At 42.5% G+C, this 22,403-nt stretch overlaps 3 protein-coding genes across 3 annotated transcripts; all 3 read right to left on the bottom strand.

Moving 5' to 3' along the window:
- Window positions 1-10,483: 10,483 nt before the first annotated feature.
- Window positions 10,484-11,822, bottom strand: LOC114243125 (uncharacterized). Its single transcript, XM_028174504.2, has 4 exons — window positions 11,678-11,822; window positions 11,312-11,551; window positions 11,045-11,211; window positions 10,484-10,690 (listed from the first exon to the last, which is right to left on the bottom strand). The coding sequence occupies exons 1-4, from the start codon at window positions 11,687-11,689 to the stop codon at window positions 10,618-10,620; spliced, it is 492 nt and encodes a 163-aa protein (XP_028030305.1). The 5' UTR covers window positions 11,690-11,822; the 3' UTR covers window positions 10,484-10,617.
- Window positions 11,823-16,004: 4,182 nt separating this feature from the next.
- On the bottom strand, window positions 16,005-17,128 carry LOC149500312 (uncharacterized). Its single transcript, XM_089736973.1, has 4 exons — window positions 16,987-17,128; window positions 16,614-16,853; window positions 16,348-16,514; window positions 16,005-16,218 (listed from the first exon to the last, which is right to left on the bottom strand). Exons 1-4 carry the CDS (start codon window positions 16,996-16,998, stop codon window positions 16,149-16,151), a joined length of 489 nt encoding a protein of 162 aa, XP_089593099.1. The 5' UTR covers window positions 16,999-17,128; the 3' UTR covers window positions 16,005-16,148.
- A 2,296-nt stretch (window positions 17,129-19,424) lies between these two features.
- LOC114243049 (uncharacterized) lies at window positions 19,425-20,626 on the bottom strand. The gene is made up of 4 exons (XM_028174413.2): window positions 20,596-20,626; window positions 20,233-20,472; window positions 19,689-19,855; window positions 19,425-19,599 (listed from the first exon to the last, which is right to left on the bottom strand). The coding sequence occupies exons 1-4, from the start codon at window positions 20,605-20,607 to the stop codon at window positions 19,533-19,535; spliced, it is 486 nt and encodes a 161-aa protein (XP_028030214.2). The 5' UTR covers window positions 20,608-20,626; the 3' UTR covers window positions 19,425-19,532.
- Window positions 20,627-22,403: the final 1,777 nt, after the last annotated feature.

Genomic DNA, 22,403 nt, shown 5'->3' with positions numbered 1-22,403 from the left:
CGACAACGACAATGACAATAGATAAAGGTCGAACTAAAAATCGATTATAGAATCGCAATATATGTCATGGTATCGGTATCTATTGCTTTTGGTCATGCCATGTTCAAACGCGCGTGTTTTGTTGGCTAAGACGAAAAACTTGTACTTTTTTAACACGTCTTTGTTAGTTTGACCTGCATGTATTTAAGAGTCTATAAAAATGTATTAAACATGTAGTTTCATCAAAACTGCTGTTACGGTATCTAGAGTTTTTTTTTGCTTAGGTGGCTGGACTAGTTTACAGCCCACCCGGTGTTAAGTGGTTACTGGAGCCCATAGACATCTACAGCGTAAATGCCGGCACCAACCTTGAGATATCAGTTCTAAGGTCTCAGTATAGTTACAACGGCTGCCCCGCCCTTCAAACCCAAACGCATTACTGCTTGACGGCAGATATAAGCAGGGAGGTGGAACCTACCCCTGCGGGCTCACAAAACGTCCTACCACCAGTATATCGTTACGTTTACGTTGAATTCATTATATTATATCTAGAAGAAGAAGAAGAAGGGTCGTCGTACCCCCTTTCGGGGGCACGGAGCGGGCCTCGGGGCAAACCCCACTGCCCGGAACGAAGCTCCCTGCCACACAGGGCAGGGGTGAAGTGGTTGCAAGATGGGATTAGGGGGGGGCTGTTCGTAGCGTGCTCGGCACACTCGCATCGACAAAAAAATATATACTTATATTTAATAACGATGGGCAAGCCCAATAAAACATACGCCCGTCGCCCAATCCCACGAACCCGACCGGTCCCGAAGGACCCCGGCAAGGACGATTCGACCGGACCTTCGGTCTCGGCCCGGGTCTCCCAGGGGATCGGACCGGGGGAAGGTGTCCTTCCCTTGTCGACCGATTACCCTGGGACTCCTCGGCCGAGAAAGAAGGCCAGGTCTGAGTCCGACCGAGGTTCATCGGAGGACCAAGACAAACGACCGCGACTAGGTCCCTCCTCTAAATCGGAAGGAGAGGATAGCGAGGCCACGTCCTCCTCCCCCTCCTCCTCCCAATCTTCCACTCCAGACTCATCTCGATCCTCATCCCCTACTGGGAGTCCCATCCCAGCAGTCAAACCTGTTCCCAAACCGAGGGCCCCCGTCAGGACAGGGGTAGCCCCACGCCCACTTAGATCCCCTCCCCGATCCCCCTCCCCTACCATTTCCCCTATTCCGGTGGATTCGACTCGAGGTGCCCCCGCCCTAAGCGGCACGGCGGGCAATCTGGATTCTACCAGATATATGGACCTCGAGTCCACCAAAGCCCAACAACCCATCCCCTCTACGTCCTACGCGACCATAGCCGCATCCCAACCCCCAGTAAGTACACGCCCCAAACCTACCCAACCGCAAGTTCCCCTACCCCCGAGGCCGAGGGTTCGGGCTCAGGAGGAGCTCCGCCGTCATCCACCTATCATGGTGGAAGCTCTCCCGAACTGGTCTCGCCATATGGCGGCCATTAGGGAGCGCCTCGGTAGGGCTCCTTCTGCCAGACCCCACCGCGCCGGTTTCCGCTTCCTGCCGTCATCGGCGGAGGAGTACAGGGTGATCCAGGACTATCTTTCGAGGGCCTCCGCTGCTGACAAAGCCATTAAATGGGTTTGTTACGCGCTGGCGGAGGAAATACCCTCGAAGGTGGCTGTCCGGGGTCTCCCTGCTGACACTGATGCGGCAGAAGTAACAAACGCCCTCAAGGAGCTGGGCTTACCTGCCCGATATGCCCGGTGCATCCAGGCCAAGAGGGGGAGACAGGGCTGCGTATTTTTCGTGGCTCTGGACCACCTCTCCAAGGGCGACCTCGCCCGGCTGTATTCAGTTAATGAACTGTTATACTTGCCGGGGGTGACGGTCGAGGGATGGCGTCCAACCCGGGGGCCTGCGCAGTGTCACCGCTGCCAGGCCTTCGGGCACGCGTCCACGAACTGTCACCGTGCGGTCCGCTGCGTTCGATGTGCCGGCGAGCACATTGTGGCGGACTGCCCGAGGCCAAGGGATGGCCCATTATCCTGCGCTAATTGCGGGAAGGACCACGCCGCCACCGATCGGCGGTGTGTGGTCTACCGCAAGAGGGCCAGGATGATGGGAGTAACCATCCCCCCTCCTGTTCCACCGGTGCCTCGGCCCAGGAATGTCCCAGCTCCAGCAGCTGCTCCTGTGTCTGCACCCATCCCCAAGGGGAAGGGGAAGGGGAAAGGGAAATCCTCCCAATCCCCAGCCCCTCCTCCTCCTAGTACCTATCCGTCTGTCTCGGTGGTGGAGGCTGGGCCGTCAGCGCCCACGTTGATGGCGCAGGCCAACCCACCGAGGCGGCCAAATAAACCTACCCCTACTCCTCGTGGCCGAGCTAACACCGCTCTAACAACCGCGATCATGCCCCCACCTCAGACTCAGACTCAGAGCATCGGCAACAAGAAAAAGGAGAAGAATAGGAAAAAGAAATTAAAAAGAAAACTGAGGAGAAAGAAAGAAAGAGAAGACAGGGGTACTACCGAGCCCATCGTGCCGGATTCCCCACCCGCCCATGCTGAGGCGATGATCATTAATGATCAGCCACCTCCAAGCGTCAGCCCAACACCTGAGGCTCCCTCAATCGAGCCTAACTTAAGTACACAGCCCCCTCTCCCCCCTCGCCCTCAGCGCGAGCAGCGCAGCGGTCGGCAGGCCTCACAACCTGCCGGCTTTGCTGCATGGCTCCTCGCGCTCTGGGAAAAATTGTCCGAGGTGGTCTCCGGAGTGATCCGTGAGATCGCCTCGGGAGCCAGCCCTTTCGGGGCTCTCTTGTCGGGGTTCTACCGAATGATTGCGCAGTTCAATGGCTAGCCAGGAACTGCGCATCATTTATTGGAACCCCGGCGGGGTGAAACCCCGCAAGAACGATCTCTTGGTTCTCGCCCGGGAGTACAACCCTGAGGTTGTGCTCCTGGGCGAGACCAAGCTACGTCCTCGGGATGTGTTCAGGATTCCAAACTACTTCATGTACCGACGTGACGAGGTGAGTCCTGCCGGGACGCCGTTCAGGGGCACTGCGGCGCTCGTCAGGCGAGACGTGGTGCATGATCAGTTGGATTTGCTGGCCTTCAAATCGACAAGGTCGATCGGTGTGAGGATCCACACCTCGGGGGGAGATATGCGGGTTTATGCCGCGTATAGACCCCCGGGGCTTGATTTCCACCCCGGGGACATAAGACGGGTCCTGAATTGCGACAGCCGCCCAGCTCTGCTGGTCGGGGACCTCAACGCGAAGCACGTCGTGTGGGGCTCCCGACTCAACTCAGCAGTGGGCAGGCGGCTGTTAGAAGATGCCGATAGGGGCGACTACTCTGTGGTCGGCCCTGACGAACCCACGCACATTCCGACCGCGGCGCAACTCCAGCCTGACGTCTTGGATGTGTGCGTTCATAAGGGGCTACGGTGCCCCTTAACTATTGAGGCACTGTACGACCTGGGTACCCCCATCTCCCTATCCTGGTCACACTGGGAATAGGGCTTACCCGGGTTGCGACCTCGCCCCTGCGACCGAAGGTCGACTGGGAGCTCTTTAAGAGACGCCTAGTCGACCTTCCCGTAATTCAGGACCCCAACACCCCTGAGGGGGTCGACGACGCGGCAGTCCGCCTTGTCGACTCCATCAGGGGAGCGATCGACCAGGCGACGACTCTTGTGCCCAGCGGCCGGCCCAGAGGTATACTCCCGGCCCATCTGAAAGCGATTATTCGCCGGAAGAGGGGCCTGAGGAGGCTCTGGGCGACAACTCGTTGTCCCAGGATTAAGCGCGCTTAATGGATTAAGGATTAAGCGAGCTTAATGAGCTGGAAGCGGAGTTGGCGGTGAAGATTAGCTCCTATCGGGGCTATGCGTGGGAGGAACGGATCGAGGAGGCCCGTGAGGACCCCTCGTCCGTGTCCCTCCACCGACTTTGCCGTCAGCTCTCAAATCGGCCTGCCCCGACTTGTCCACTCGTGGACGAGAGGGGCAACCGATGCTTCTCGGCTCAGGCCCGCGCCGATGTCCTGGCCGTAATGCTGGAGCGGCAGTTCGCTCCAAATAACTCTGCACCCTCAGAGGCCGCATTCCACCAATCGGTGGAAGAGAGCGTAGCAAGCCTACTCTCCTCCCCGGTGCCACCGTTGGGAGATGGTGATTTCATCACTCCCAGTGAATTGCGCCTCTCCATCAAGCGGATGAAGAGGCGCAAGGCGCCGGGCGAGGATGGTATTCCCTCCCTCGCATTTTTCCACTTCCCCGAAACGGTCGTGTCATTCATGACACGACTGTTCAATTCCATTCTGTCCACAGGACACTTCCCGGGAACTTGGAAATTGGGCAAGGTTATTGCCCTGCCCAAACCCGGCAAGGATAGGAGAAATCCCTCCAGTTATCGTCCGATCACTCTGCTGTCGCATATGGGCAAGTTGTTCGAGCGGCTGCTGCTGAGAAGGGTGTCGCCGCACATCCTTCTCAGACCCGAGCAATTCGGGCTTCGCAGCGGTCACTCGACAACGCTGCAATTGGTCCGCGTTATGCACCACTTGGCGGATCGGTCCAACGCGCGCCAGTACACTGCCGCAGTCTTTCTCGATATCGAGAAGGCCTTCGACCGTGTCTGGCATGCGGGACTGATCTACAAGCTGTTGCAGAACACGGACCTCCAGCACGCCTATGTGCGACTGCTGGGGTCGTACCTGGAGGGAAGATCCTTCCTTGTCGCGGTCGAGGGCGCAAAGTCGTCGGTGCGCCCAGTCACGGCCGGAGTTCCCCAAGGAAGCGTCCTGGCACCAGTCCTCTACGCTCTCTACACCAACGACATTCCCACGCTTGAGGGCAACCTCCAAGCGTGGGAAGCCGACGTGAAGTTGGCGCTGTTTGCCGACGACAGCGCCTACTTGGCGTCCTCTAATTTCCCTTCTGCGGCCATTTCGAGGATGCAGAGGCTGTTGGACCTACTGCCCCAGTGGCTGGACCGATGGAGGGTCGCGGTCAACGTGGGGAAGACCGCGGCTATCCTCTTCGGTCCAGTCCGCACAAGAGTCGTCCCAGGACAGCTCAGTCTCCGTGGAGTCAATGTCGAGTTTAGGCCCAGTGTCCGATACCTGGGAGTCAGTATCGACCGGAGTTTGAGGATGACCGCCCACGCCAAGTCGGCGTTGGCGGCCGCCCGCTATGCGAGGTTTCTCCTCCGGCCGGTGTTGGCCTCCAGGTTGCCGACCAGGACTGGACTCGGCATTTACAAGACGTATGTTCGTTCCCGTATCACGTACGCAGCTGCGGCCTGGTATCACCTCATCCCGCAGATCATGCGGGTGAAGTTACAGGCCCAGCAGAATCTGGCTCTTCGCACGATAGTCGGAGCAGGGCGTTACGTCAGAAATGACGTAATCGCCCGGGATCTAGATGTGGAGTCGCTCGAGGAGTTCATTCGGAGGCTAGCTCGTAATATGTACGAGCGGGCTGACGGTGGACCCCACGAGCATCTCCACAATATAGCTCCCTTGCACGCCAGACCACCTGATGGTAGGGCGCTACCAAGAGAGCTACTAGAACCCCCGGCTATGGTAAGATAGTCGGCTTAACCGGAGTGATATGGGAGTGCTCATAATGAGTGCCCCCATGGGACTGAGCTGTCCACACTCTTCATTTCCCCCCACACTGTTGGGGTGCCCCCCTATGGGGACCCATTCTACCGCCCGTTGGGTGGACCACTCCCCCTTAAGGGGAGTGACTTTACGTCGGTCCCTCCCCGCGACGGTCTTCCCCTTCTGGGGAGCCCTTAGCGGGTGAGCGCCAAACTAGTGCCGCGGCTCCCCCTCTGACTTGTAGTGGTGGGGCCGCGGCATGGGGCCGGTGGCGGGCCCCGGTTTAGTTGCTGACTGCTGCTCTGCTTGTATATAGTGTATAGTTAGTTAGTACTTAGTTCGTAGTTAGTTTATAGTTTAAAGTTAGAGAAAAAAAAAAAAAAAAAGGGAAGCAGAAGACAGCAGCCGGCGCTGGGGTGCGTCGTCCACGGGCATCGTTCCTCCAGCAAACATCTTGATGTTTGCTGGAGGAACGGGACGGGCCGGGTGTGCTGACGATGGGGGGAGAAGCCCCATCAGACATGATATGGCTATCCTAAGTCGGTCACGCGAACATCAGGAGCACCCTCACTAGGAAGTCTTTACTAATTTACAGCTAATTATTGCTGACCCTATCAGTCACTGCCAGAGTTATTAATAAAGTAAATAGTGAAAAGAAGGGGTGAAATTTAAACAAGGTACTGTATTACTGTTACTGTCTAATGTCTATAATTATCAAAGAAAAAGAATCAACTAAGTTCGATTTAAATTCAATTAATAAATAAAGAAGAAAATCAATTAATCAAAAATTACAACTAGTGGGTAGTAAAATAAAAAATAGAAAAACGAATTAAGAATTAATATACAGTTAATAACTAAAATTTGATGCTTATATAGACTAACGAAGGACAATATACGAACAATATTACAACACAACAAAGCTACAAAACTACAAAACTACAATACGGAGGCGGTTGCAGCCATCAGCACCTATCACTAATACTAATTAATAATTAATAATTCATTAAAAAGTTAAGTTAAATGAGAAAAATTTATGTTGATATCTAATAAAATAATAGTACAATGATAGTGATAACTATAGAGAGAGGAAATAACTTCGATATTACTAATCTATGGTAGCGGTAAGGGTGCAACCAAGACGGGTCCCGGAGGACGAACCCCGGCCAGAAGATCGCAGGGCCGGATTGCCCCGGATTTGAGGGTCCAGAAACACAGGTTCTGGATCAGGAAGCCCAGGGTTCAACGGCCGAGCGATCCACAACCGTAGGGGTCGAACTCCCCTTCCCACTCAGCACTACACCGAAAACAGCTAAGTTCTTAAAATAATATAGTGGAGTATTAGAAAACAATAAATAAGGAAGTTTTAATTAAGTGACACAGAATACTACTTAACAGGACAGATCGACCGAAAACCGCAACCAACAACCGTGCCTAATATGAGTGATGAACATCGACAGGGACAGCTTAATATTGTCGATCGGTATGCCAATATTGAATTACGGTGTGAAATTACGTATTTAAATGGATGGAAAAATATTAATGTATAAGAGGGTAGAATTGAAAAAAGATGCAAATTGAATGTGCGGTTTGCATATAATTGAGACTCGTTGTTATTCGCTTAGAGCGAGACGGCACTAGCAACACTACTTAAATGATTAATTAAAAACTTAACTACTTAACTATTGACAATTATGAATAAGAAAAATATGAACTGAATTAATACTAGTAATGTGAATTATAAAGGGAATCAATTATATACAATCTACACTAAACTTAAACTTAAACTTAAGACCTACCTGTGATGGCTCCGACGCCGCAGACCTGTGAAGGATTGGCCTTCGGGTGTTGGTAACAGCCCCTCCTAACCCCAAAGGGTAGGGGAGGACTGGGAACAGACACGGGCGGCCAGACTCAATGGCGCTCACGTACACCAATTTTATTAAAAAATAAAATGGTTACGCAGCTTTCACAGGCTGATCGACACCTACCCGCTATTAACCAATGTTAAGAATAAAATAGTGTCGATCAACTCACCTGTTCCCGGGTCCCGCGTTACGCTGCTCGGAATGTCTCCAACCCGAAGCAGCACCGCTAGATGAAAACACACGCACTGTGGGCACACACCAACTGTACAGCACAACACAGCAAGGGGCCACTTAGCCTGGTGTCCCGGGGTATATTATATCTATACTAATATATAAATCTACAGTGGTTTTTACGGATGCTCCGTTATAACTACTGAAGCATGCATCCGATTGACTTGAAATTTGGTATTCATTTTCTTTCTTAACATGATTGGCTAGTCACCAGGGTCGTGAGATGAAAATATGGCACAATTTATCTGTTAGTTCTGCTTGCTATAAATGTTTTTTTTGTTGTTTTTAGACTCAATATTATCCTCACATTTTTGATTAACAACAGAATAATATAGAAATCAGGTGATTGTTTCATAATACATTAATATTTAACCGTATGTAAATATTTTTTATAATTATTTTATTTCCTTTTGTAAAGCTTAATAATACTGCGCGATTCTCCCTTCAAAATCGTTAAGATTTTAACCACTAATTCATCCTGTTAAAAAACAAAACTGTGTATTACGTACATTCGTTAAAATCAAAAACAAGTATGTGCATTTTCGTGGTTCTTAATTTGAAATAGTCTTACTTCCATAAAATAATTAATATTTAATTTTATTCCCTTAAAATTGAAAATTCCAAAAATCCTTTCGTTGTAGCTAATAACAAAATTGCTAAAACTCCAAGTTTGTAGACACTGCGGTTTTGGCTCCGTGTTGATGAATCTTCAGTTAATTTAAAAAAAAATATCAGTATAGATAGATGTTATCTTTTTTTGTCTTACCTATTCTAGTAACCTCGAGGGGTCATACTATAATAGATTCACAGAACGAGTAGGTGAGCTCATGGGGCTCTAACCTGAGGACGTTGCTCACACTAGCTCTAGCAAGGGCAGTGATTTGCAGAATCTACCACTGGATCGCAAACGCGACCCACTGAGAAGATCCGATGACAGTGGGCTGTGTCTGTGAGTTAATTTTTTTCGCCGAACCCTTCGTCGCAAGTGACGGGTTCGACGAGAACGGTGACCTGTTCTTGTGGTATCTAAAAGCACCGTTAGTGGATGGGGAGGATCAGAAATGATGTGCTTAAGGTGATGTCGACTGTTTACCATTCGGTCCGCAGGATCGAGTAGATGCATCCTAAATGCGCGTAAAGGCTTCAATAGTAGCTGTATCCTCTTCTGAAATGAGTTCTAGTGCCACTTAACGTCATGTGGATCGTGAGTTCGTCCACCCGTCTTAAAGAATAAAACAAATATATGTAGGAAAAATGTTGATGATGCCACAACTAGTGTTTGATGAATAGTAATACTAATTTACATTTACCTCTTTTACTTTATGGATCAGTTGTAATACTGAAATAATTATTTTTAGCTAACAATTTTCACTAAAATGTCTAGACAATTACGTCAGTTTGCTCATGAACGGTACTTCTGAACAATAGTATTTATATATTCGGTTACGGTGATGTCAAAATTAAACTAAAAATGCATGTTGCTCACTCAAATTATTTAACAACGTAATTAAATTAGCATTATTCAAATAAATCAAATAAAGTAATTTTATTATGAAGGTCAGTTTTTATAACGTTTTCTAAGCATCAAATGTTTTCATTAGTGTTTACTCGTGGAATTAATGTTGCATATTATGATAATTTTTTAGTCGGGAGTGGATCCTTGATAGATCAAGAATTGCAATTCATATATAGTTTTGAAAAAATAGTGTCTGATTATTTTTAAATATCTGAGAAAATTACATCCACAACATGAAAGGAAATCTAAGTTGCGTTAAGATGCTTACTATTTAAATATAAAACCTTTTAATATAGTCTATGGGTAAACAGAATCCAGCCCACCAGGTACGAAGTGGTTACGGCAACTGTCGCTTTGTGTATTCAGTCGTCGTGGCCTAACGGATAAGACGTCCGGTGCATTCGTGTTGAGCGATGCACCGGTGTTCGAATCTCAGGCGGGTACCAATTTTTGTAATTAAATACGTACTCGACAAATGTTTACGATTGACTTCCACGGTAAAAGAATAACATTGTGCAATAAAAATCAAACCCGAAAAATTATAATTTGCATAATTACTGGTGGTAGGACCTGTTGTGAGCCCGCGCGGTAGGTAGGTACCACCACCCTACCTATTTCTGCTGCGAAACAGTAATGCGTTTCGGTTTGAGGGGTCGAGCAGCCGTTGTAATTATACTTGAGACCTTAGAACTTATATCTCAAGGTGGGTGGCGCATTTACGTTGTGGATGTCTATGGACTCCAGTAACCACTTAACACCAGGTGGGCTGTGAACTCGTCCACCCATCTAAGCAATAAAAAAAAAGTTATACAAGCTTTAATATTTTAATTTTTCTTTAGCAATAATTTAGTTCATGTTTAAAAGTGATCATAATTATGACATTACTTTAACCTACTCTACATTAGAGGGGGAAGCGGTCGACCGAAGAGACATGGATGGAGTGTGTGAATGATGATATGAGAGAGAGAGGAGTGAGTGTTGAGATGATGGCTGATATAAGAGAATGGAAGAGAAAAATTAGCTGTGCCGACCCCACATAGTGGTTGGTATAAGATGGAGAAAAAGGACAGAAGAAGTGTAGACAAATTTCATCAATATTAAGTACAATATAAAAAAATCTACAGTTCTAAATCTAAATCTACATGCAGTTCGGGGATTATGTCTTCTAATAATTGAGGGAGCACTTAAAATAAATTCATTATCAATTGCCCCAATACATTGGTCAGCCCCTATTTTTAATAATTTTAAGTAATGAATTAAATAAACAACTAGGAAACATACACTTTATTTACATTTTATCACATTCACATTTTTACAAAAGCATAAATATTATAAAGTAGAGTATTATTTTCATTTAAATATTTATCATTATTTTTCGAGTTAGTTTACTATTATTTCTTTTTTCAATAGTGGTGATGGTGGTGAGCAGCGATGGGGTGCACGGAGGGAGCAGAGTTGTGCACTACTGCGTTGAAACTGTAAACGAATAAACAGCATATGATTCCCACAGAAAAATTATATTAGATAATTTCCCGTCAGTTATTCAGAACATCTGTTCGATCTATCTAGATTGAATTCAATTAATAAACAAGCGGGGCCATAATACACAGCGTTATCTGCCCTCAAACTAGCATTCCCTAGATTATAAAAACCGAAAAAGTGGTTTACATAATTACATACAATATATACATTTGAATAAATAGTTAAATATGGAATAATCGCCCAGACGATGGGCCAAAGACATCGGTTGACTACAAGAATATGTACCCGATTTGGGTATCGCACGTATGACCCTCAGCACACTAGTCGGTTTATTGAATAATGAATTACCCGTGGTGCTCATCAGCGGTGTAATCGACCTTGCGGACAGAACCATCGGGCTGGACGAGGGAGTAGGAGCCATGTACGGAGTCGCCGTCGCGGGACTCATGCTGGGACTTGTGGTCGCCGGTGTGGGGGTCAGCTACTGAGTACGCGAAGTCGTATTTGGGATGAGCCTGGAAACAGTAAAGTATGATTGGTATATCTAATTCGCTTAAATTACAATGCAACTTATTATTTCCGTTTAAAATAGGGATAAATATAATAATTGCTTACATATTCATCGTGACCGGCGTAGTGGGCAACTGGGGCGGCGTAGTGAGCAACGGGTGCGGCGTAGTGGGCAATAGGGGCGGCGTAGTGGGCGATGGGAGCAGCATAGTGCGCCACTGGGGCAGCGTGGGCGTAGTGCAGGGGAGCCTCATCATGACGAATGATGCTTTGGGAGGACACGGCATGCCCATGACCGTAGAGTCCGGCATTGGCCGCGGCCAAGAAAGCACCGAAAGTTACAATCTAAAAAGTTAAATATGATCGATTTTTTAAATTAATGAATATTTTTGTTAGGACTATTTTTTTATTCTCAAAAAAGAGCTCAAAGAAACTTTTTCATTAGAATAGTTTCTGGCACAACAAACTTACTTTGCTGAACATGATGTCGTGTGTTCTATTTTACAACTGAGTGTTGATTGATATCGACGGTCCTGCAGTTTGGTTTTATAGAACATAGAACGTGCGCTTACGCGGTGGGGTAAAGAAATGTGCGCGTTCACCTTGACTCAAACTTTGACACCGACAGCCCCGGTGCCGAAATACATACGTATGTGTAATTCATTATTTCCTGCACTATTAATAGAGAATTATCTCAGTTGAACAGCTGATGGTGACAGGAAAGGTAGATGGCAAACGTCCCAGAGGACGCAGTCCCACAAGATGGTCGGACCAAGTACGATCTTCTCTGAGCATCAATTTCCATAATGCCCTTCATGAAGCAAAGGATCGCGGCAGATGGAGGGAAGTCGTATGGGAGAAACTGATGCAGCGGGGGAGTCTCGACCCTCAGTAATGAGGAAAACGACGCGAGGAGGAGGATCTCAGTTTTAATTATATTGTAATTATGCTGGTCTATTTAACATTTCGCGACTATGAATGTGAAAACAATTTAGAAACGATCTTCCATTTTATTATTATTAAGATAATGTTTTTACGAATATTTGCGGCGCCCATAGATATCATCTATCAATGTAAATCACCTTGACACTGAAACAATATGTCTCCATTGTATGGTAATTACGAAAATTACATTTTTTTGCGGGTTTGATTTTACTTTTGTATCGTGGAAGTCATTCGTGAATATGACTAAACTACGTGTTTCTTTAGAAAGATTAGTACTTGCTGATCGACAAGAGTACATCGGCCGTCCTATCCTTAAACTACGGCAATTTCTTCGAAATAAATAATTAAAGATATTGCGTTTGTTATCTATATGTTGATTTTAAATAAATTGTGTTAAACGATCATGGTAGTAAAACGTAAATATAATTCATATCATTTTCAGTACAGTTGAAAGAAATTCAAGGACCACTACTTTGTAAGTGGTCACTAGACATCACATACTGCGACACACGTTGCATGGACATTAGTAACTCTTCTATCAGCAGTTTTAAAATTGATTACAATCTATTGGGTTACGAATTGCTTTCTATATTTTGCGGCTATCCGCATTACAGACATTATTGAGCTGGTTCTTATCACGTTTTTTACTTTTAGTAAGTTTCTCATATGTCGTCGCTGTTGCAAGCGTCATGATCACGAATAGACGTGAACTGCGGTTGGGAAGCATCCGCAGACTTACTCGTCTCAATCCACAGGTATGGGGTAAAAGATTTGAGTGCTTTACTCCCACAATATTGTGTTCGGCTTTGGAGAAACATGGCTTAAGTCCGTCTTAAAAAAAATTTGAATTTCGATCGAATCTGTCGTATTATTGTGCATCTATTAAGGTGATAATAAACTTGTTTAAGCTTTTCAGAATTTTCATATGTCTATACCAATATTAAAACGTTTTATGAATAGTAAAGCAGACTAGACTTATGTATTATTTATAGGTAACGAAAGCATACAGTTGTGGTCAATGAAGTTAACATCCATTAACAACTTTGAAAAAAGCTTAAGTATTTTTAATCCGCCGGACAGAGTAAAACTAATATAGACTTAAAAACTTTCTAATTTGGTAGAAATTTCATTTGTTAAACCATATTAAAGCAAACAAAAATCGTACCATCTTTTTTGACAAAAGAATTGTAATGAGATATTGAAATTCCGAACCCAGACCCACGTGTTAGTGTTGCGTGCTGATTTCTGTAGGTGAGTTAAATATACGGAACTATTCTACCGTTGGTTTCCCACATATTTTATACTCGAGATCGAATTCGGAAAGTGTATGGGGAGCTAGTGAGTTGGACTATGTAAAATTTGGCACTTCACGCCACGAAATACAGGGTTGAAGGTTGCCGTATATTTTTAATCACGTCACGGTAGAAATAAAACCTTTCTATTTTTTTATAGCATGTGTTTTTGAACACTGAATTGTAACTGTATTCATCGACCCTATACATTCAATGGAATAATAAAAAGAATGAATCTTAAATTGTAGTTTGCTTTTGAAATTATATGAATTAATATGGAATCGTTCTACTGATATGTATTGGTTGAATAATTTGGTTTATTTGTGTTCAATACAATAGTTTTTTTTCTTTCTGTCGCAAGGATGTGAAACGGACATAGTTTTTATTTTTTATTGCTTAGATGGGTGGACGAGCTCACAGCCCACCTGGTGCTAAGTAGTTACTGGAGCCCATAGACATCTACAACGTAAATGCGCCACCCACCTTGAGATATGAGTTCTAAGATCTCAGTATAGTCACAACGGCTGCCCTACCCTTCAGACCGAAACGCATTACTGCTTCACAGCAGAAATAGGCAGGGCGGTGTTACTTACCCGCACGGACTCACAAGAGGTCCTACCACCAGTTTATTGTTTGCCTGTATTAATAGAGATATGTGTTCGACGTAATATGACCGAACACCTTAGTAAGCAATAACGCACCCAGCGCGTTTACCTAGAATTGAACTTGAGCTGTAGCAGTTCTGTGGGGTTCACGAAGCAGCTATTTTTGACCTGTAAGTTCTCCTTCTCAGGAGTTCGGGCAGCTGTTAGCAAATCTCGCACCTCCTGGCTGAGCCCGTGCTCGCTCATTTGTCTTGGTGAAACTGGAAAGGCCTCCAGGACACCAATAATTCATTCTTCATAAAGAAAAAAATTGTCGTACGACAACCTGTTTCTACGGAAGTTGGGTTCAGTTATCGCGAGCGTAACATTTATTATTGACATTTAATAATTGACGTTGAACATTATTATTATAAAACATTTGTAGCGTTACAGATTGTGTGTATTAAAGTCAGTTTGTAAAAACATTTAATCTCTAATTCTATTATCTATTATAAAGAGGAAAGATTTCATTGTTTGTTTGTTTGCATTGAATAAGATCCGAACTATTGAACCGATTTGAAAAATTATTTCACAGTTAGATACGTTATCTATTAACTACGCTATCCCTGGATGATAAAGGAAATATTATGTTTTAAAAAAAATAGGGATCCTTACTAAAACTTCAATAATGTAACCTAAGGAGTACAAAAAAAATACCTTAAATAAATTGTAACGGTGTAAATTACCTAAAATATTCTATACATCGTGCGCTGCGGAAACTATTGATGATAGAATAAAATAATGTACTACGACTTTGCAGAACACATCATTATTTACAAAAAGTGTCGTCACAACAGCATAATATGTCTAACAATTATAGTTATGCCGCAATAAGTGTTCTCTTATTTAAAAAAATAAAACAACGTAAAACATCGATTACAGGGAAGGTCTGACTCAATAAATTCAATGGATTTTGTTTTGTATAATATTATAATTATGACATTTTTTACGAAAATTAGAAAAGCAAATTAAATAGTTAATAGAAAAGAAAAGCAATTTAAAGTATAAAAAGCTTATTCGAAGTAGTCTCCATTGGCTGCAATACAGTCCTTTAAACGTTGAGGCCAGTTATCAATAGAAGCACGTATTTTTTCCATGAGAAAATTTTTCACTGCCTATCGTACGGATTGTTTTAGGGACTCCAAATTATCATGGCGTTTAGAACAAGCCGTACTCTCTAAAACTGACCCTATTCTCTTATAAATTATCAGTTAAGAAATGACCAGTACTTCTCTTATAGGCTGCAAGTCCTAAGTCATCTTTTAAAATACGCGACATGGTTCTAGGTGCTATCTTCATCTCCCGAGATAAAATATTTGCTTTCGGACAGGATTTCTTCGAATTCTTTTCCTTACTGCTTTGACCCCTTTTTTCGTACGAACACTACGTGGACGGCCAGATCTTTTTCTGTCACAAACAGAGAAGGTCTCATTGCACCTATTAATAGCCCGGTACACAAACATTTTACTAATACCAAGCGTATGGTGAGTTTTAGAAATTGCATTTGGCTCCATACCTATTTTGTGTAATGCAATCACAGCGATTCGGTTCTCTTTATCACCCCACTCCATTTTAATATCGTAAAATATTGTACAATGTATTGGCGCCAAAATGAGAAAACTCAATGAGCAATCATATAAAAATGACAGATTCCAAATTCAAATTCAATTTTGTTTATTTTTAATTGTAACAGTATTTATGGCCAGACTAAGTATATCCCTCTGAGATTGATAGATGATTATTGGAATCTTAAAACTACAAAACATTTCTTGTATAATATTTTATTCTCATCATTAATCTTTCTTCGTTAGTAATAAGATCACTTTATCATTTCAATCACTCCAAACATATCTTTAGTTTGTAAATATAATTTAGGAATGAAGAGTTACAGTAGGATATTGAAAAGGAAAGAAAATATTATTTAGAAACGTACAGACATACTTTATTTACATGTTATCATTCACACACATTGCAAAAAATACATAAATATTACAATAAGAATATTATTTCCATTACAACATAATCGGGAAATATCGAATATGTTTATTTATATTTATTTATTCAGTAGTGGTGATGATGGGCAGCAATTGGGTGCACGGAGGGGGCGGAGTTGTGCACTACAGCGTTGAAACTGAAAAAAAAACAAACAAAATATGTATTAAAAGTTACTAAAAAGTTAATATTTTATTTTAAATTTGTTAACGATTAAATAAATGTTTATCTTGCCTTATTCTGAACATAGAATTGATTGATAACTTACCCGTGGTGCTCATCAGCGGTGTAATCGACCTTGCGGACAGAACCATCGGGCTGGACGAGGGAGTAGGAGCCGTGCACGGAGTCACCGTCGCGGGACTCATGCTGGGACTTGTGGTCGCCGGTGTGGGGGTCAGCTACTGAGTATGCGAAGTCGTATTTGGGATGAGCCTGGAACAGTAAAGTATGATTGGTGCATCTAATTAGCATAAATTACAATCAAATTTAGGTTTTCTGTTTAAGATAGGGATAAATAAAATAATTGCTTACATATTCATCGTGACCGGCGTAGTGGGCAACTGGCGCGGCGTAGTGGGCAACTGGAGCAGCGTAGTGGGCAATAGGGGCGGCGTAGTGGGCAATGGGAGCAGCATAGTGCGCCACTGGGGCAGCGTGGGCGTAGTGCAGGGGAGCCTCATCATGACGAATGATGCTTTGGGAGGACACGGCATGTCCATGACCGTAGAGTCCGGCATTGGCCGCGGCCAAGAAAGCACCGAAAGTTACAATCTAAAAAGTTAAATATGATTGATTTTTTAAAATAATGCATATTTTTGTTAGGACTATTTTTTTTATACTTTTTTATTCTCAAAAAAGAGCTCAAAGAAACTTTTAGAATAGTTTCCGACACAATAAAACTTACTTTGCTAAACATGTTGTCGTGTGTTCTATTTTACAACTGAGTGTTGATTGATATCGACAGTCCTGCAGTTTGGTTTTATAGAACATAGAACGTGCGCTTACGCGGTGGGGTAAAGAAATGTGCGCGTTCACCTTGACTCAAACTTTGACACCGACAGCCCCGGTGCCGAAATACATACGTATGAATTAATGTGTAAATCATTATTTCCTGCACTATTAAATAGACCGTTACAGCGGTAGAACATTTAATTTTAATTATGTTCTTTCATTTAACATTGACTTTATTGTGAACTATCAATACGAGAACATGTTAAAATCTAAATTAAACTTTTTAAAGACATTTCAAGACACATTTTTGTCGGACTCCTTTAAAATTACATTTGAAGTTTTTAATATAAAAGCAGCAGAAATCGGTGTATCTATATATTGAAAACTTATCAAAATAGAATAAATTTAACCAAAGAAGAATGAGAGAACATAAGCCAGCAATTTCTAAAATACCTTTTTTTCTGTTTGTTCACGCATATCTCCGGAACCAATAAATTATTCTGTGTAGCATTCACAGATTAATAGAAAGCAAAGGCAGCAAATATTTTGTATTATAACTTTTAGATATTGCAAAAAATACTAATTTAATATTATTTCAATATTTTCGGCGTTTACCCTAAAGAGTTTAAAATTACAAGTTATAAAGTTAATAATAATTTTATACATGAAAGCAACTTTGTTAGCTTGTTACATTTTCATGCCCAAGCCACTGAACAAATATGACGACAGCGGCATTGAAATAGTTAAACCCCGGGAATGAATGAATCTTTCATCCCACTTGGATTAGGCGATATATAGCATAATCCACGTAAGAAAAGTTGCGAGCGGATAGTTAGTTTTTAAATAAAACCCGTGTCTTGCATAAATTATATGTTTCTCTCATTATTCTGTTTGAATTTTATTATTTCACTTACAGGCGCAAGTTCCGTGCGATTCCCTCCTAATATTAAGTGACCTTCTGTGTGGTATGAACATAGCAACAAAGATATCCTGGGACAAAAGTTCGAAGTCCGAATTGTTTTTTAGAATAGCTGTCACACCTTTTCTATCGGAACGCTACTTTCGCTGCATAAATAAAATGGGTGGTGATATTTTCCCGAGCAATCTATAAGTCCTATCTATTTATCAGCCCACAGATCTCCACTGCTGAAGATAGACCTCCACCAAGTCTCGCCACAATGACCGATTCTGCGCTGTTTACATCCTGCGGATTCCCACAACATTCAATAAGTCTTCGGTCCACTTTATAGAAGGTTACGCTTTGTTTTCTGGTACGCGGTCCCTACACAAGAACTTTTTAGCCCGAGCGACTATCTGTTTTACGACCAATGAGATCTGCCCACAGCCGCTGCAACATCCCATTCTTTTGGACTATGTCAGTTATTATGGTTCTCTTGCATATTTCCTCACTCCTGACTTGATCTCGCAGGGTAACTCCAAGCATAGCTCCCTTGCTCTATTTATATTCTATCTATTTGTACGAAGATATTCCTTATTTGTAAATGTTTTTGTGAATATTTTTAGTGATGTGTATGTGTGTGTGTGTGTAAATACGTTACTGTGTACATATTCAGAAAAAAACTGTGTTTGTAAAACAGCATAATATTATCGCTCGAGACGAGTATACGATGTATTAAACTAAGTGCAATGTGCAGAAAACTAAAACAGTCACAGTTTTGTGAATCCTATGGTTCGAATATGATTATAGCTTAGTTCGAAGTCTGTATGGTGTCGGTCTAGAACAGAAAAACTACATATATTTCGGGAGATATTGTAAAGGTGACTAAGGTAATTACCGGAAAATGTACAGTAGCGTTTTCCGAATATTATACCAACGTACTGCGATCAAATTTGTTGGTGGTACATTTGTTGGTGGTGGTCGAGGGTACGGACTTCTCCGTTTTGAAAGAGAGAGCCGATTTAAAATGCAACTGGGATTTCGATCTCTTATCTCAAGAGGCAAAAACATACACTATGCTATATAATATAATGATATAAAAGTGTTTTCTCCGGAACATTATTATCTAATTTCATTTTTACTTCTAGGCAATTCCTTCAATAGCATTTATTTACTATATACTAGTAGGTGCTTTGAAAAATTCAATAGCTAATTTCGAAGTAATTTTGAAGTCGGCATCTTTGGTATCTCAGTAATAGCCACTGCTAAGTTTTAGTATTGGTAAAAATCTGAGTGTCATGAAAATCAAAAAGCTTTCCTTTGCCGTTCATAGAATAGTTTATGAGAGCTCAATCATTCTTATAAAAATTACATTAGAATATATGAATGTTTTTATATTTTGAAAACATTTTAATGCTACTTGTAGAGCTGTTTAAGGTATATGCTTAGAGCATTAGTATTTGTTATAGCAAAAATATTGTTTTTTTTTAAATTTTTTATTCATTCAAACACTGTTTGCATTTTAATACACATTAACACAACATCCTATAACATGCATTCATCTTGACTTATTTTATTGATTTCATGTGGAGCTCTATCAATCAGTAATGATGGTGGTGGGCGATGGGATGTACGGAGGGAGCCGAGTTGTGGACTATAGCGTTGAAGCTGAAACAGAGAAAAAATTGTTAAAATTATTGAAGATTGTTGGATTTTTCATTTGAATGTGAGTAACATTTTTATCATAATTTTCTCACCCATGATGCTCATCAGCGGTGTAGTCGACCTTGCGGACGGAGCCGTCAGGTTGGACCAGGGAGTAGGAGCCATGCACGGAGTCACCGTCGCGGGACTCATGCTGGGACTTGTGGTCGCCGGTGTGGGGGTCAGCTACTGAGTACGCGAAGTCATATTTGGGATGAGCCTGGGAAATCGGACAATATTAAAAAAAAAACATTGACATAATCTATGTATATAAAAATGAATTGCTGTTCGTTAGTCTCGCTAAAACTCAAGAACGGCTGGACCGATTTGGCTAATTTTGGTCTTGAATTATTTGTGGAAGTCCAGAGAAGTTTTAAAAGGTAGATAAATATGAAAATGCTCGGAATTAAATAAAAATAACAATTTTGTTTTTCCTTTGATGTGTCCCCCGTCGGAGGGATTCCTGTTGTTTGTTTTAAGTTTTTTTTATACAAAAGTTTAGATATTTTGTTTATCGATTGAGGCACTACGAAGTTTGCCGGATCAGCTAGTTAGTAATAAAAATTAAGATCGTCATAATATTCAATTATTGCTTACGTATTCATGATGACCACTGTAGTGGGCCAGAGGAGCGGCATAGTGAGCCACTGGGGCGGCGTAGTGGGCAATAGGGGCTGCGTAGTGGGCGATGGGTGCGGTATAGTGCGCTACTGGAGCAGCTTGGGCGTAGTGCAGGGGAGCCTCATTATGACGAATGATGTTTTGGGAGGACACGGCATGTCCATGACCGTAAAGGCCAGCATTAGCTGCAGCCAGGAGTGCGGTGAAAGTTATAATCTAGAAAGTTTTATAAATACTTTTAATAATATATATATTTTTTTGTTTTCATCTCAATTTATCGTATCATTCTAGAAAATCTTACAGTACTCTAGTAATGTATACTTTTTATAATTAACTCACTTTGGTGAACATTTTGTTGCGTGTTATTCTATGTCTAGCTGTTGATTGACATGAACGGTCCTGCAGCTTGGTTTTATAGAGCCAAAAAGACGGCAGGTACCGGGGGCGAGGTGGGGTTAAGAAAAGTATTCATTCACCTTGTGCAGTCTAACTTTGACATCGCCCCGCTAACGGAATGTGTAAGTCGTTGGTCCGAATCGACTAACGTATTTTGGTTCTTTGTGTTTGATGAGTGAACAAACTCATGGCCCACCTAATAAGTGGCTACCAGACTCCATAAATATTACGAATTAAAGCCTCTAACCCCTGTATGGCTGAGTTCAAAGATTCCTACACTCTTGTCGTATTCGTTAATCTGAATAACATAACTATTTAGCTGCATGATAAGATAGTGGATTCGACTATTTGTCTTCAAGCATAGGTCGATTCAAGGCTTTTCCACCCCTTAAATAAACAGTCCAATTATATTATATGTATGGACTCTGATAACTGCTTAATACCAGGTGAGACGTCAGCTCGTCCGTCTAACAACAACAACGAAAAAAAGGTGTAAACTTTTTTGAATTACTGAATCTTTAAATAAGTCAGGTTACTAGTACACTTGTCTGCTAAACTATAGTAGAAAAAGTTCAGGGACAGGTTTCGACTTTGTCATTGTCAATGTTAGTCGAGCCTAAAATGCTGCCACGGTGAATGTTCGTGTACACCCATTACATTACATATAATTTAGATGCATAGAGTGATATTCTCAGATTCGAAGTTGTGATCTCTGGCGTGGCGACATGCATGTTAACGCTGGGTAACAAGTACGGTACTCTATTTTTATTTCCTTTATCATCTAGAATACATTATATTATAGTTACTATTGTATTTCATTGAAGTAACAGCTTTTGCTAAAAGCTACATTTCATTTCATACAACTATTTCGGTTTAACTTTTATTATCTAAGAGGACTAAACTAAATAAAATAAAATAAATATGTTTCATCTTAGTTTTGAGCCACTAAGAATAATGCCCAGCTATTTTTTATTTTTTTCGCTCTCATGGGTGAACGATCGCACAGCCCACCTGGTGTTAAGTGGTTACTGGAGGCCATAGACATCCACGATGTAAATGCGTTACCCAATTTCAGATATAAGTTCTAAGGTCTCAAGTAGAGTAACAACGGTTGCCCCACCCTTCAAACCGAAACGCATTATTGATTCACGGCAGAAATAGGCAGATCGGTGGTACCCATCCGCGCGGACTAACAAGAGGTCCTACCACCAGTAATTACGCAAATTATAATTTTGCGGGTTTGATTTTTATTACACGATGTTATTCCTTCACCGTGGAAGTCAATCGTGAACATTTGTTGAGTACGTATTTCATTAGAAAAATTGGTACCCGCCTGAGATTCGAACACCGGTGCATCGCTCAACACGAATGCACCTAACGCCTTATCCGTTAGGCCACAACGACTTCAAAAAGTTAAACATCAAAAAGGACCTTGATGGTTTTTCTTTTAGAATTCAGTTTTATTATTTTAATTTGGATCTGATTATTTATGAAGTAAAAAACACACACACAGTTTCTTTTACATTTAAATACATACATATGTATGAATTTGGTAATTAACTTAAAATTCAGTTAATTGCATTACATTTTATCATAAACTTAGAAGCTAGTAACGCTGTAACTATCGCTAAATGTGTATTTGTTAAGATCATCGCCCAATTGTTAAAACTATACACGCGCTACCTTAATAGCCATATACATAAACCTTCCTTGAAGTGTCAAAACAACTTCAAATTTCAATACATTCGAAT

The sequence above is a fragment of the Bombyx mandarina genome, chromosome 22, assembly GCF_030267445.1.
Source record: "Bombyx mandarina strain Sakado chromosome 22, ASM3026744v2".
Classification (NCBI taxonomy): Eukaryota; Metazoa; Arthropoda; class Insecta; order Lepidoptera; family Bombycidae; genus Bombyx; species Bombyx mandarina.
The sequence above is the reverse complement of the archived record's forward strand: the minus strand, read 5'-3'. Positions and strand labels throughout refer to the sequence as shown.